General features: G+C 41.7%; 1 protein-coding gene across 1 annotated transcript; it reads left to right on the top strand.

The window, feature by feature from the left end:
- The first annotated feature begins 7,113 nt into the window (after positions 1–7,113).
- Positions 7,114–16,896, top strand: LOC116376430 (uncharacterized). Its single transcript, XM_031836578.1, has 7 exons — positions 7,114–7,603; positions 11,715–11,845; positions 12,022–12,198; positions 14,039–14,191; positions 14,433–14,544; positions 14,697–14,824; positions 15,271–16,896. The coding sequence occupies exons 1-7, from the start codon at positions 7,321–7,323 to the stop codon at positions 16,138–16,140; spliced, it is 1,854 nt and encodes a 617-aa protein (XP_031692438.1). The 5' UTR covers positions 7,114–7,320; the 3' UTR covers positions 16,141–16,896.
- Positions 16,897–16,902: the final 6 nt, after the last annotated feature.

Raw genomic sequence — 16,902 nt, 5'->3', positions numbered from 1 at the left:
AGCATCAACCAAAGTTAGCAACAGTCTGACATAGGCGCAGCATGCAACGTGGGTTTTGATTTGTGTGAAAACATGGCGGGAGTCAGTGACAGCACTCAAGAGATTTTTCAGCCTTCTAAGAGGACCAAATCTGAAGTGTGGTCGTATTTTGGGTTTAACAAGAGTGCTGAGGGAAACTTAATCGAAGATGGTCACCCTATCTGCAGAACATGCAAAAAACAACTTCAAATCAACACTTCAAATCTCTTGAGTCATCTTCGTGACCACCACGCTACTTTATAGCAAATGCAAGCTAAGTTAACTTTTAGCTCAATGCATGATGTGGTGACTTCGGAATGGGGGAAAATGTCATGGTTTGTCTGTCTAACTTGCTAATAGCTTGTCAATAATGTAAACTGAAGCTTTCAGTGTTACCTAGTCTTTTAAAAACACTTCACGTTGTTCTGCTGCTGTATGTGTCGTGTGTCTGCAGACTCTATTCGCCCATTGCACACGATAGCATGTTATGTAGTTTAGTTACCCAACCAACATATTTTGTGAAGTTAAAATCCGTCAGTCATCGACTTGGTTGTAAAAGTGTTCCAACGAGAGAGACTATAGACTCCTATACAAGGCTCCTGTATTTGTCAATTGTTGGGTTAATTGCAATTACTGTCACTGTCTTCTTAAGACTCATTTGTATTTATGTAAATTGTGCATGGGGGTCATTGCATATACTCATGCAACACAGAAGATGATAGACTGTGTGAGTGAATAATAATTATAATGTAACAACTAGTGATGCACCAATATGACATTTTTTGGCGATACCGATATTTTCCTTGACAAAAAAAACCCAGTACCGATAACCGATATAAAAAAAATTTTGCTGCCTTTTTAAGCATTCTATTACAGTTAAATAGTTACACACACATGGACGCAGCGGTCCAAGGCACTGCATTTCAGTGCAAGAGGTGTCACTACAGTCCCTGGTTCGAATCCAGCCTGTATCACATCCGGCCGTGATTGGGAGTCCCATAGTACGCCGCACAATTGGCCCAGCGTCGTCCGGGTTGGGCCGGGGTAGGCCTTCATTGTAAATAAGAATTTGTTTTTAACTGACTTGCCCAGTTAAAAGGTTACACACACCACACAGACCAAAAAGTTATTTTGTTGGCATTTACGTATGTCCCCATTAACAGTAAAACATAATCAAAACCTATTTCTTTCACTACCTTGCTGTGCTGTTTCGTTTTTCATTTGTTCAGTCATTTCATTCTCAACCAGGATTTCTATGGAACGCCGTTAGGGTCTTGGCATGTCAAAAAATATACACGTCAAATAAGCTTGTTGACCAATCAGGAGCTGAACACGACTGCATGTCACATAATAATTGAACGCTTTAATTAATTTTTACGTAGTTATTACACATTGATTACACTATCACTTGTATTTCATAAGTCACAACGATTCATCGATACGTATGCTATGATGCTGGTAAAGTTGTCCCGCGCGCCTACAGTGCTGGTCAAAATAAATCTAACTAGCTCATGGAAGCAAAAAAAATTCAAAACAAAATCCGTTTCAGACACTCTAATGTGCTTGTCCTCTTGCTCAGTTGTGCACCGAGGCCTCCTTCTCCTATTTCTATTCTGGTTAGGGCCAGTTTGTGCTGTTCTGTGAAGGGAGTAGTACACAGCGTTGTATGAGATCTTCAGTTTCTTGGCAATTTCTCGCATGGAATAGCCATCATTTCCCAGTACAAGAATAGACTGACGAGTTTCAGAAGAATGTTCTTTGTTTCTGGCCATTTTGAGCCTGTAATCGAACCCACAAATGCTGATGCTCCAGATACTCAACTAGTCTAAAGATGGCCAATTTTATTGCTTCTTTAATCAAAACAGTTTTCAGATGTGCTAACGTAATTGCAAAAGGGTTTTCTACTGATCAATTCCAAGACTGAATCCTAAGCCTGTACAACCAGGTTTAAGCTGATGTTGGAAAAATGTTGGCTCAAGGCACATGGTTTGCTGCAACTACTGACCTCTGGACCAGTGAAAGCAGGGGTCGTCTCAACCCTACATCAGCTTCACTATCCATTACCTCACCCCAGACTGGCAACTGGAATCAAACTGCCTGGAAACACAGTTCTTCCCAGAAGATCACTCAGCTCACAACATCAGGGAGTTTTGTGAGAATATGCTGGAAGAGTGGGGGATCAACAAGAATAACCACAGACAACGCAACAAACATGATCAAGGCTTTTGAAGAGTTCCCAGATCTGTGGCTTCGGTGCTTTGCCCATAATTTGAACCTGGCCATCTGAGTTGACACAGCAGTCAAGGCCTGCCGTCATCTGGTCCAAGGCTCCTCACAGAACCTGGATTTCTGCATAAATTGGTCATAATTTGATCTGATCTTTATCTAAGTCACAACAATAGACAAACAGTCTGCTTAGTCTAACAACACACAAACTATTATACGTTTTCATGTCTTTATTGAACACACCATGTAAACATTCACAGTGCAGGGTGGGAAAAGTATGTGAACCCTTGGATTTAATAACTGGTTGACCCTCCTTTTGGCAGCAATAACCTCAACCAAACGTTTTCTGTAGTTGCGGATCAGACCTGCACAACGGTCAGGAGGAATTTTTGACCATTCCTCTTTACAAAACTGACATGAATCTGTCCACGAGAGGTTACCCCACAAATACAGACAGGATCAGGATTGGCATTCATCATGAGAACATATAAGGAGAACCTAGCCCATAACATAACACAATCCCAACAACACCCAAACAATGGCTTGAGGAGGGAGCTCAAAGATGGTGGTTCCTGCTTCTACCTCCGAGTGTCATTGGGTCACAATGTGGGAGGCTGAGCGTTATGACGTACACCTGCCCCACGTGTGGGAAGCGCTTTGCTAAGGCAAACTATGCCAATTGTAGCAAACATTGCCACTCAACAATTGACTTACTCAGCCACACACACAAAGTTGGCTGTATTTATACTGAAATATGTCACCATGTCACTGTGTTCATCACATTTTTATATTTAAGTAATTTAGCACAGGGGTTCCCAAACTCCGCCCCAACCCCCACCTCCCAATATTGGGGAACATCCCGCGCCTACCACATCTATTTCTATGGGTACAAGCACTGTTCATGACAGACTGTTCACACCCCTCTTGTTGGCGGAGAGAACATTTTGCCTCTTTAAAGCTAATTCTCTTGCAATTCTATATATTTTGCCATGTCTAATATGTATTTGTGAAATTTGAGTGACTCAAACATTACTACAAAATCTATGGGCTAAAAATTGTTAGCTGACATGGCTTACTTGATCTGGACATTTCTGACAAGTTCTAAATAGCTGTCTAAGGTATGCAATGACTAACATGACAAGAGGAATACTGATGATGCACTACACAATTTGGAAATGTCACCTTGTGCATTCTACTATTACAACTTTCAAAAGTATGTTGAAAGCCAGACTGACTTAGCCCCACCGTTTAGGAACCACTGATTCAGCAGACGCTCTTATGAAGAGCGACTTACAGGATAAATTGGGGTCAAGTGCCTTGCTCAAGGGCACATCGACAGATCTTTTCCCCTATTCTGCTTTGGGATTCTTTCTGGTTACTGGTCCAACGCTCTTAACAGCTAGGCTACCTGGAACAACGACCAAAACATGCTCAAGTCAAGTCCCTCTTAACTGTTTTGTTACTTAAATAATAAAAGCTTGTGAACTCAGTTATCTAAATCTTTAATTTGTGGTTTGAGATCTTTACAAACAGTCCTTGACCTCAAGCTGTTTGCAGTAAATGGCATGAAGGCTTCAGGGCTTGTGGTAACTGGGGTAAAATATTAAACATGAATGCATTTGCACCTCTACTTGATATTCCAAAATGACTTGTCACATTCTTTTAAAGGTCCAATGCTGCCATTTTTATCTAAATACCTTACTGTGCTTGTTTTTAAATTAAAACTGTCAAAAAGAGGCAAAGAACTTCTTAGCAAAGAACAATTTCTCAAGAATTTTGCTAGGACTGTCAGTGGTCTGAGTGGGTAGAGAAACTGAAAATGAGCTGTTATCGGCAGAGGTTTGGAACTCTTTCTTTGGAAATCTTTCTTGGTCTATAGGTCGTTTTCAATTTTTTTTAAAGGCAAGGATAGACCGCTCTGCTAAAACCATTTACAACTACGTGCCTTTTTTAAGGGATTGTTAAATAAATGTTAACTATTTGGTCATAATATCATCACCTCTTGAAGAGAATAGTCAGACCTACACATTTCTGATTATTCCATGTAAAACTTTGTACAGTTGGCTAAACATATAGTGGTAAGTAGACCCAAGCAATGTAGGCTTACCGAAGGAAGTTAGCTAACATTTAATTTCATTCCCTTTTCAACATTGTTTATAGGAGTGTTTAATCACGATTGCTGCTGACAGACATGATATAGGCTACATTGATTGATGGGCCACATCAAATTGGAGAGCTAGCTAATAACATCACGTCAATATGGCTGGTTAACAAACAAACTTTCAGGTGTTAAACTGCGGGTCTGTAATGCCTCTATTAAACAATCTATTAATTCATTTACAGCATGGTGATGTCACCATGGAAGGCACAGGGTCTGAGCGAGTCGATGACTCCGGGACAAAGAGGGGCGTGGTTTTTTTAAATGGAAAAGTGTCGTGGAGATTTTGATAAAGAAAAATATCAAGACCAAGCAGCTGCTTTGCAAGTAGGGATGCACTGTTGAGTGCTACATCCCGAGGGGTTTGTGCTGATTGTACGGAGATTGTGACAGCCGGTTAAATTGCGTCCCTTGAGAAGGCAAGAACAAGATGTATGTCAGGAGAAGTGCAGTAGTATCATAAGGAGACATACTTGGAATATGGAAGAGGAATGGAGGGGAAAAGAGTCAGATGTGGTCTAAGAGAGAGAGGGAGGAAGAGGGTGAGCTTGAGTTGGTTAAAAATTGATCACAAAAAGGGAGATGGGTTTATTAAAGAAGAATGGTAGAACGTGTAAGCAGAGGGAGCTGAAAACAGGAGGAGAAATGGAAGTGAATGAGGGTGAAGTATCGGAGGTGGTAGGTGTGATGGAGTTCTCGGAGCCTGAAGCTTGCACCGAGGGTCAGGATAAAGATGAGTCTGTGACAGTAGGAGTGAAGTTTTTGGAAAAAGTGGACCCTTGCCTTTTGGCTGATCCATTTGTGATTTCAGGGTGGGTGAAAACAGTTTGTTCCTGTGGAATCAGTGAGGATAACCAAAAATTGTATTTTGATTATTGTTAGTTTTTCTGCTGGTGAGACGGATCCGGTGCTTTGTGTTAAACAAATTGGGGCAAGAGATGTGAATTGTTTTGCTCTCAAGAAAAGGGCACCATTGAAAGGAGTGATAGCAGTAAAGGGGTAGCGGTAAATGTGAAAGTTGACCAACTGAAGGGGAAGATTCCCGGTGTTTGTGATGCTCGTTGTTTAGTGCGACGCAGACAGGGTGGCGAGAGTGGTTAAATAGAAGAGTCATCGTCTATTCTTTTGAGTTGATTTTGAGTCTTTGCCCAACAAAGTGATGTTAGGATAAATAGGTTATCCTGTACGAGCTTTTGTGACGAATACATTCCGTTATTACAGATGTCAAGCTCATGGGCATGTGGCAGCAGTGTGTAGGCGGGAGGGTCCAAGGTGTGAGAAGTGTGCAGACGGGCATGAGACAAAGAAATGTGTAAATTCATCCCTTTACATTTGTGTGTGTATAAGGTAGTTGTGAATTTGTTAGATTACTTGTTAGATATTACTGCATTGTCAGAACTAGAAACACAAGCATTTCGCTACACTCACATTAACATCTGCTAACCATGTGTATGTGACCAATAACATTTGATTTTCATTGTTTGAAAATAATGTCTGAGTGTTGGAGTGTACCCCTGGCTATACATCAATAAAAAAAATATAAATTGTACCTTCTGGTTTGCTTAATATAAGGAAGTTGAAATGGTTTATATTTTTACATTTACTTTTGATACTTAAGTACATTGTGCCCCTGGCTATGTGGCAATAATTACATTTTTTTAATACAATTGTGCCATCTGGTTTATTATAAGGAATTTTAAATGATTTATACTTTTACTCAAGTATGACCATTTAGTACTTTTTCCACCGCTGGATGTGGCTGGGGGTTATAGCATTTCTTTCACATGACCAATCAATTTAGACAAGTGTATCTGGTTAAGCGTCATCTAATAATATATATATTTTTTTGTTGATCTGGACACTTTCTGTTTACCTGGAATTTTTCCTTATTGTAGGCACCTACCACTTTTAGTCTTCAGCACATGACCTCATGTGAATCCTTAAAGAGATGGGTGGGGCTGGCTTAAGAAGGGTGTGAACAATGCTGAATGGGTGTAGACAAAGGAGAGCTCTAGTAGGTACCAAAACATTCAAAGGCTGTTTTCTCAAAAGTGAGTTTACAAGTGTATCAACTTTCAAAGTAGAAATACTTTCCCATTGTTACTCAAAAATGCTGTGTATGATACCATTTTGTAGATCTGTTTCTCTACTTTTATCCAATATAAAAAATAAAATTTCACATTTTCTACATAAGACTGAATCCAGGTGGTGAGTCACATATGCTGAGGCAGTGAAGAAAGTAGAGGAAGATGGGTAAAGGGATCCTGAGAGGAGTGGTGTGAGTAATAGATCTGTACCAGTACAGAGGAATAAACCAATAAGTGATATGTTTCAGTAAGATTGGATTTTTGGCATTTATAGCAATGGTTATCAACTGTACTGCAGGGATGGAACGTAAGTCGCAGAAAATTGAGGTTGTGGTGGCAGCTGCAGAGGTATTTATGAGTGCGAGACTTGACATCAGAAGAGTTACAGGGTGTGTTAAGTGGTGGTGTCCCATCCTTTCAGGCTGTTGGCCTGAGGTAGGACTAAATAGATTTAAATAGTTGAGTTTTTTTGTTATTGTAGTGTTAGATGGTAGTGTATTTGTTGTATTATTATTATTAAACCATTTTTTCAAGCTAAGTATAAGGGAGTTATACTCCAGTCTTGTAGGTGGCGGTAATGCAACATTTATTGGATGTCAACTGCCGTTAAACGTCATCGAAGAAGTAGTAGTAAACGGAAGTAAACAGTGACCAATAACCATTTCCACGTTAGCGTTTTTATTGTTATTTAGACGTTTATTAACATCCTGGAACTCAACATATGACTAAGTTAACTGCACAGCATTACATACTTACACCCCAGGTAGTCTTTAACTCGCCTTGGAGACAGGACCTGGTTGATGCTAGGTAATGCTAGCTAGGTAGCCACTAATGGCTAACTGTATGGTTTTTCACACTCAAATAGCCTCCGTCATGGAGGTGCTAGCGAATGCAGCCGTGGCAGAGATCTGTAAACTCGTAGACGACGACTATGCAGTGTTTCGTTTAGAAATGTCTCAAAGCCAGAAAGAAAACAGGGGATTGCGGAGGAAACTACAGCAACTGGAACTGAAGGTGTCACGGGAGCGCGCAGAGAGGACCATTAGAGAGCGGGTCCTCGCCAGTCGTCCCAGTAGTGTCAAGATCCTCGACCGATACAGAGGAATGGCAAGAGGTACATTTAGCATAAGTTGTCCCGTTCCCCTCTGCGCATGTGTTCAGATGTTACCCAGAAATGTGACTTGGTCAGTTGTTGGATAGTATCCAATATACGCGTTTGGTTGTTTTAGAGTTTTTCCTGGTCAGGTAAAATTCTGTGTCCTATTCGTAGACAAATGATTGTTATAGATAGCTTCCCTTTTCATCTATGTTATGACTATAGGGCTTGGATTTTTTGTCAGGTCATGTGAATTGGAATCTCTCAGGACAGGTTTGAAAGTCTTCATTTAATGTATTCAAACCTATTTCTTCGTCTGATTACAGTGCTCTTCAGAAATGATTAATTATGTTATCTTTATGTAAGACAGGGTTACATTTAACACTATACACAGACTTTGTAACAGTTTTTGTAAGTAAAAAAAAACACTAAATTTGTGTTGTCCTGGTCTCCATCCATCCCTCCAGAAGTTGGTTTCCTGGCGCTCACTGTAGGAATTGATTGCCTGTAAAATCCATATATTCAATCATTAAATCAACTATTTCCTAAAGTTTATGTAGTGTCTTAACACTTAGTACTTATTTATGTAATAAGAAAGACTCTCAATACAAGTAATTGAACTGGAGCTTCACATTTACTCAAACTAGTTAGTACCAGAATAACATAGAACAACACTGCGCGTGACCAAGGGTGCTCCCGCCTTAAAGGGGACATCAGTAATTAACAGAACATAACAGTTTAATTGAAAATAATACCCCCCCTTTCATTAAGTATATTTCATTGAATATGACTCATTCTATTGCACTCTATTCTAACCAAACCTGCATTACCAATTCATATCAGTAAGTTGGAACCGGTTCAGGGAACAGAACAGAAAACCGGAAAATAACGAAATTATATTTCATAGGTTTACAAATGAACAGAAAGGAACTATATCATCGGGCACTTGTCTTAGGGTCGAACCGGTTTAGTAATTTATTTTGCTGGTCGGAACAGTGGAACGGAACAACAACAAAAATGGTTCTAAATGACTTCGGGTTCAACCCTTGGTCACGATGCACGTGACAAGCTCGTTGAAAAAGACTGATGGCTGCCTGTCTCTGTATTTGAGAAAGTTATTGTGGTGCTAGAATCCATAAATTCTCTCTTTCTGCATTAGCTATCCATCTGTTATGGTTGGACAAATGTGTTCATATTGTCTGTGTAGAATGCTCTGTGGTGGAATTTGTAGTTTTTTTTACTTTTAAGACAGGGGAATTTGCTCCAGAAACAATAATACATAAAATAATATGCCAACGAAGTTTACTGGACTAATAAACTGGCTGACTAACCCTTTCAGGAACTTGAGTATCCCTACGCCTTGGGTAGCAGCAGCAGATCGTTTCATCTTCTTTACCTGTGCCAAACACATTTATTCAGTGAGTCTAAATCAGGGGCGCAACTTTCACTGGTTAAGGGCTTGGAAGTAAGCATTTCACTGTAAGGTCTACACCTGTTGTATTCGGCGCAATTTGATTTGGAGTGTATCGGACTGGATAAAAAAAAAGGGCTCCCCCACTTCTAAAAATCAATATTAACTGCTGGCTGCATAAACATATCTAGCTAATGTTATCTAGCTAGTCTACTATAGCTATAGATTGGATCGTTGTACCTAGTTTTGGACAACGACTAAATTGCTTTTATTAACACATACTCTTGTTTTCCATGAAAATGTGTGTTCGCTCTCTCTTGAGGCAGGCAGGAGAAGACTGTTTACACAGCCACAAAGTCAGGTCCCACAGAACGTGAGCGAAGACAGGGGCAAATTGCGAGTCAAACAATGTTAGTGCTATCCGAAATCATTGGGACATCCCTAGCCTCAAGTCCTAACCATTTTAACGTTCAACTTTAATGGGGGTAGGGCCGTCCCAATGATCCATGATAGCAAGGACAGCCAAACAACGAGGTCACAGAGTTTCTAAACCGAGACGCTACATTGCGAGACTTCCGGGAACCCTTGTGAAGCAGACCAAACAGACTAGGCCGGGGTTTGAGAATTCGATAAGAGAACAAACACAACTTTAGATCAAAGTAGTGTCTTTGATTTGACAGCGCGAGACCACCGTTAGAACCGATGACATGTTTCTGTGCATGAGTAAAGCTAGCCAACGTTGCAATGACTTCGCCTACAAGCGTGATCAGGGATTTCTATTGGAGAAACAGTTTCTGCCTATCTTCATACTGTACTGTCTTTGACGAGGTGCTGGTGCAACCAGACTAGTTGTTGAGAGGCGTGGTTGATGAGGCTCTGTAGGCTGTAGCTAGGCGACCACTGTGACTGACAAGTGAATCCACCTGTCACAGCAAGTGTGGGGGCTACCTCCTTACTAGATAAACAGGGGAAAATATGCTGAAATTGGGGGAGGTACTATGTAAGCTTGTCCAATAAGAAACGGCTGCTTTCTTTTCAGTTGAAAAACATTTTTCTATGACATAAACTAATGAATATGTCTGGTAAACGCATTTGTTGCTGCTGCTTGGAAGGTATTAAAGTATTGGAGCAAATGCTGTCTCGCCACACGTTTTCCGGCGGGTCGGGCTGGCCCTAGCCTTTTGGGGGCCCTACACAAAAGTTAAGGCAGAGGACATTTTAGAGTTAATTTCCTGCAATTCTACACATTTTGCCAGGGGGGGATATATAAAATGTTTTCAAGATGCATACTACATACATACAAAATGCCTCCAGATTGCAAAGTGGTGTGTGCAGCGCTGATGAAGCCTGCCTTTCCGTTGTCACATTTTGTGGTTTACCTCATAACCTGGCTGGTGAGTGCCTTCAGAATGTATTCATACCCCTTGGCTTATTCCACATTTTGTTGTGTTACAGCATGAATTTAAAATTAATTTAATTATAATTGTTTCTCACCAATCTACACACTACCACATAATGACAAAATTAAAACATATTTTTAGAATTTTCTTTTGTTTCTGTACAATCTTCCTTCTTTTCACTCTTGTCATTTATATTAGTATTGTGGAGTAACTACAATGTTGTTGATCCATTCTCAGTTTTCTCCTATCACAGCCATTAAACTCTAACTGTTTTAAAGTCACAGTTGGAGTCATGGTGAAATCCATAAGCGGTTTCCTTCCTCTCTGGCAACTGAGTTGGTAAGGACACCTGTATCTTTGTAGTGACTGGGTGTATTGATACACCATTTAAAGTGTAATTAATAACTTCGCCATGCTCAAAGGGATATTCAATGCCATTTTTTGTATATTGGTATTGGAAAACCTCCCTGGTCTTTGTGGTTGAATCTGTTTTAAATTCACTGCTCGACTGAGACCTTACACTTATCTGTATGTGTGGGGTACAGAGATGAGGTAGTCATTCAAAAATCATTTTAAACACTATTATTGCACACAGAGTGAGTCCATGCAACTTATTGTGATTTGTTAAGAAAATGTTTACTCCTGAACTTATTTATGCTTGAATACTTATTACTTAACTTTTTATTGAATTTGTGTGTGTGTGTGTGTGTATATATATATATATATATATATATATATATATATATATATATATATATATATATTATTAATTTTTAAACATAATTCCACTTTGACATTATGGGGTATTGTTTGTAGGCCAGTGACCCCCAAAGATCCACATTTAGTCAATTTTAAATTCAGGCTGTAACACAACAAAATGTGGAGAAAGTCCAGGGTTGTGTATACTTTCTCAAGGCACTCTATACTTTTTTTGGGGGGGGCGGCGGCACTAGTGGATGGCCTCCTAAGCAACTACTTATGTCACTTATGCCCTGGGCTGGGCCTGATGTAATAGTTCCACTGATTACTTAGCTATCTTGCAAAAAATGTTTATTTACCAGGCAGGTCAATTAAGAATACATTATTCTAACACAAAGACACAAAATCATATTCTAACCAGATTCTTGAGTTACTGAATTTACTATTGTCATACTCAATAAAAAATTGTGATGCATGGAACACAATCAATCAATAAATAGTATATCAAGAAGTTATAAGAAGGGACATCCTTGCCACTTGTAGACAGTGTCATGTGTACAATATAGCATTGAGCATTGACAGTAGCTAACCACCTCTTTTCCCCCAATCACTCTCTCAGGTGAAGGACATCTCACTGGAGGTCACAGGAGCTTTGTGAAGCCAGCGGGACACAACACATGGAGAGATGACCGACCAATCACTGTTGATGAGGGGAGTGGAACCTCAACCCAGCATGTTATCGTGATAGAGGTTTGTGTAATAGTATTACATCAAAATTACAGTTAATCAAATGTGGCCCATTTTAATTTCAGAAAGGATGGCCTCAGTTATTCATTTATTTGCCATAGGGGACATTGAGACTTCAGTACCACATTGTTATCCAATTCAACTCATGTACCGATAATAACCTTCTCTCTTCTTGTCAGTCTGTAGATGTAGAGGCTGCAGGTCCTGGGGTCAAGCAGCAGATGACTAAAGGAAAGAAGGACCCACAGGACAGCAGAGACATCCAGACCGAGGCAGTGGCTGGAGTGGCGCCCCCTGTGGCCACGGAGGTCCTCTCCGCTGTGCCCCAGGCCAGGACCATACGCAGCATCATGGAGGTCAGTGGAACGCCGAACGCCGTCCTCAAGTCAGAGACAGACACCGAGACTTTAACTGTAACACACAGGCTTTTACACACAGGATCTGACCACAGATCAGACCCAGAGAGACTGGGGCTGTGGAGACTGGGCTGTCCTCCTGCTCCTGGCTCAGAGTACCTACCGGTATTTCACCAGAACCAGAGGATGGGTCATTCCTGTGGAGATGGTGACACGTTAGACACTGGTGGTGATGATGATCTGTCTTGTTCTTACACTACAGAGATGGACCCTGGCAACATATCCTTGGGTTTAGAGACACAGACTGATCTGCTTAGAGGGGAATGGAACCGGTACAGTAGTAGTGTATACTCTGATGGGTGCCTAGATAAGAAAGGTGAGGGTTCAGTCGTAGATGAGGTGACTGTGAAATTGGAGGGCGACGTTCCTCCCACATGGAAAGGTCACCTAGGAGACAGACACTCGCAGGGCAGAAATTTCTTAGATTACAGGGAAAGCTTAGAGACAAATCCAAATGTCGCCACCCACTCCCTTGTACACACGTTCAAGGATCACGACCCAGTGTCCACTTCAATGGCACTTTCCGATTCTCACAGCCACATCCTTTTCGATCAGGTATTGAACTCAAACGACAGGGCTAGAGTCCAGGCTCAGGGAGGGGGAGCCACATCAGGCAATAGTAAAGAGAAACGGTTCCTCTGCATGTTCTGTAACAAAGGCTTCAGCTGCCCACAGAAGGTGGAGATCCACAAGAGGGTCCACACTGGAGAGAAACCCTACAGCTGTACCCAGTGTCATGTGTGCTTCGCTCAGGCTGGTGACCTGAAAAGGCACCAGAGGGTCCACTCAGGGGAAAAACCTTACAGCTGCCCCCAGTGTGAGAAGCGGTTCTCCCGCCAGGACCAGCTGAAGAGGCACCATATGGTCCATACGCGAGAGAGGCCGTTTGCCTGCACGCACTGCGGGAAGAGGTTTTCAGAGAGGAGCTACCTCAGGATACACCAGCAGAAAAAACATTCCACTCAATAGCTTCTGACGTTTACATCAAACCCTGCATTAAAGACAAATGTAAATTCTCACAATTGTCAGCAGAAAAATCCACAGATACATTTGGAATAACAAGAGTAACAGATTTCAGGGTTGAATATTGCATCCAGACATTGTGTGATAGATATATATATATATCTATGCCTAAACAGTATGTTACATATTGTGTTTGTACTGTGCATATATAGGCCTAAAAAGTATGTTACATATTGTGTTTGTACTGTGTAGGCTATATGATGTTCACAAATGTCTATTTCATTACTTCTAATTAAACTACAAAATGTTTTTCCAATACATTTAATGAGAACATGTATGCAAGTTATCAATTTTGTTGTTGAGACGTGTACATGTGGTTTTCATATGGTGTACTTAAAACTTATTTGTTTAATAAACACAAAATGGGACTTTTTTTATGCTGAGACTTTCATTGAGACTCCCTTTAGTATATATCACATCTGATATCACCCTATTCTGCATACACCCAACAGCGCTTTATAACCAATATACACTTAAATATAAATAAATATACTTACACACAAAGTATTTACACTTACTGTACAATTCAGAATAGGTTAGTTTGTCTGATTTTGACTAATCTGACTCATTTACCCACAACATCATATTTATATCCACCATGATGGGTTCAACAACAATGAAGTCATTCTGTAACTACAGTATAGGACTCAAACGTAGTGGGGATGGGTAAACACTCCATGTTGAAAGTGTGTTTATCTGTGTGTATGTACCTGAGGGAGTGTATGTCTGTGTAATCTGTATCACCTGTCTCTACTAGGAAGAGGAAGGTCCAGAGGTGCTGCTGGTGAAGGAGGAGGGTCTGGGGAACCCTGAGGGAACCATGGTCATGGAGGACAACCAGACTACACCACCTCCTGAAACCACAGAGGAACTAGCTGAGCAGCATAGGACCACACACAGTCTCACTGAGGTGAGCCCACTGTGAACTACTGCCTGAATGGTATTAGGTCAGAGCTCGTATCCACAAAGCCTCTCAGAGTCGGAGTGCTGTTGTCTTATCAAACCATGAAAGTGTGTAAAGTAATCAAAAACTAACATGTTTGCATAGTACTTATAGCAATCCCTCATTGCCCAATCAGATGATACTCCACAGCAGGGTGCTCATATCAGATTTCTTGATCCAACATCCTCTCACTCTGTATCTCTTACAGTCAGTAGACATGGAGGATTGGAAGCCTGATCTGCTGCTGGTCAAAGAGGAGACAATAGAAGACGGACCAGAGAGCATTGACCTGCTGAGTGGACTAAAGATGGGGGAGCAAGGTAAGGGGGAAATAATTACAGTATAGAGCAACTTATGTTTGCATACAAAAACACACATCTTAACTTGACCAGGTAATTGACCAAAGAAAAATCCATATGTAGCGTTTTCTCTGACACGTTTGTAAAGTCTATCTTCTAACCTCCTTCTGCAGGTGGTTGGCTGGAGGCTAACAGAAGAGACTGGGTGGCCATCTTGGATTTCCAGACCCAGACGGGTGCAGCCAAAGGCCCAGGGTACAACATTACTGAGCAGGCGAGGACCAGAGGTGACATAGTGGAGGTCAGTGGATGGAACAGAGTCCTCAACTCTGGGCTGGGGAACAACACTGTTAATCATAACCAGAAAAAGACAGTCGAACACAAAACAACAACCGAACCTAGTCTCCATGACAGCAGATTGGCTGACAGCATGGTGAGGTGTAGATTTTGTCTGCAGGGACAGGGAGGTGTCCGTGTGTGGGGGGGAGAGAACGTGTAGCTGTGCTGACTGACTTGGTTATTTTTGTATTATTGCAGAGACCGAGTTTCCCTTAACTCAGTTGAACCAAAACATATTTCATTCTTGAATCAACACATATGGACATTGTTTCATAATAAACTCCAATGGCTCCATATTGTTAGGTACTTGACTGTGGTTAACATTTTATAATATCATGTCATGTTTCTGTGTGTACAGCAGTTTCTTATATAAACGTGTATGCTTTTCTATTAAATTTGTGTTTACAGTCTGCAGTCCATGAGGACCTGCTGATATCTGGTGTTGCTGACGGGAGAGACTGGACCTCTGAGGTGGGTGGTCACAAACCCTGGCCCCGGATCAAAACCCTGGATCTGGAGCCATCACTCTTCCTTCCCGAGTCGGAACTAGGGCCCAACCGTGAGGGACAGAGACTCCACCACCACACAAAACACAACCAGTGGACAGGTGGACTGAACAACCTCAGTCCTGGTGGTCATCAGAGAGACAGAGGCTGCAGTCAGGGATCCAGTCTGCAGTCTGGGGCTGATAAAGATAGACCCTCCTGTTCCTATGATACAAACACCACAATATCCATGATGAACAGATCAGGTCACCCTGGGCTTCAGCCTTCACAGAGAGTGACGGGAGCCCCCGCTGGAGGTAGTCTACCAGCCAGTCGGTCTTCTCCTTCAGGGCCTCGTCCAATTCCTGGTGAATGGGTTCATAGAAGGTCTGGACCTGGGTCTAGCCTTCCTCAGCTACCTCATGGTTACCCCACCAATACAGACAGGGTCAGGATGGGCGTTCACCATAAGAGGTACCTAGCCTATAACACAGCACACAATCCCAACAACACCCAAACAATGTCTAGAGGTCAAGGAGGGAGCTCAAAAACTCTTGCTTCTACCTCTAGTGTCATTGGGTTACAATGTGGGAGGCCGAGCATTAGGATGGACGCCGACAAGCCATATGCCTGCCCCACGTGTGGGAAGCGCTTTGCTGAGGCAAGGTATGTGAAGCAGCACCAGACTGTTCACACCAAAGACAGCTTCAAGTGCAAATTATGTCACAAGAGCTTCTCCTTCCTGAGTAGCCTTATCAGACATAGGAGTGTCCACAATGGGGAGAAATCGTAGCAGTGTGGCTTAAGATGTACACAGGGGATGTCTTTATCTGACATATTTTAGTTATCATGTGAAGTGTCTAGGGATAAGAGGGTAATTAACCACATACCCCTCATTAACCCCTTTAACTTTTAATTTGAAACAGGCTTGCGTTAATACCTGATTTTAGAGAGATAGTAAACCTAGGCTAGAACAAGTATAGTTTAATATTCTCTGGTCTGTTGAAACCAAGATTGAACTCTTTGGCCTGAATGCCAAGTGTCACGTCTGGAGGACACCTTGCAGGGACTGGGAGACTAGTCAGGATCGAGGCAAAGATGAACGGAGCAAAGTGCAGAGCGATCCTTGATGAAAACCTGCTCCAGAGCACTCAGGACCCCTGGGGTGAAGGTTCATCTTCCAACAGGACCCTAAGCACACAGCCAAGGTAACGCAGGAGTGGCTTCGGGACAAGTCTGAATGTTCTTGAGTATCCAGCCAGAGCCCGGACTTGAACCCAATCAAACATTTCTGGAGAGACCTGAAAATTGCTGTGCAACTACACTCCCCATCCAACCTGACAGAGCATGAGAGGATCTGCAGAGATGAATGGGAGAAAATCCCCAAATACAGGTGTGCCAAGCTTGTAGCGTTATACCCAAGAAGACTCGAGGCTGTAATCGCTTCCAAAGGTGCTTTAACAAAGTACTGAGTAAAGGCTCTGAATACTTGTGCAAATGTGATATTTCAGTTTTATATTTTTAATAAATTAGCAATAGTTTATAAAAACCTGTT

Source organism: Oncorhynchus kisutch, linkage group LG12 (genome assembly GCF_002021735.2).
Source record: "Oncorhynchus kisutch isolate 150728-3 linkage group LG12, Okis_V2, whole genome shotgun sequence".
Taxonomy (NCBI): domain Eukaryota; kingdom Metazoa; phylum Chordata; class Actinopteri; order Salmoniformes; family Salmonidae; genus Oncorhynchus; species Oncorhynchus kisutch.
The sequence above is the reverse complement of the archived record's forward strand: the minus strand, read 5'-3'. Positions and strand labels throughout refer to the sequence as shown.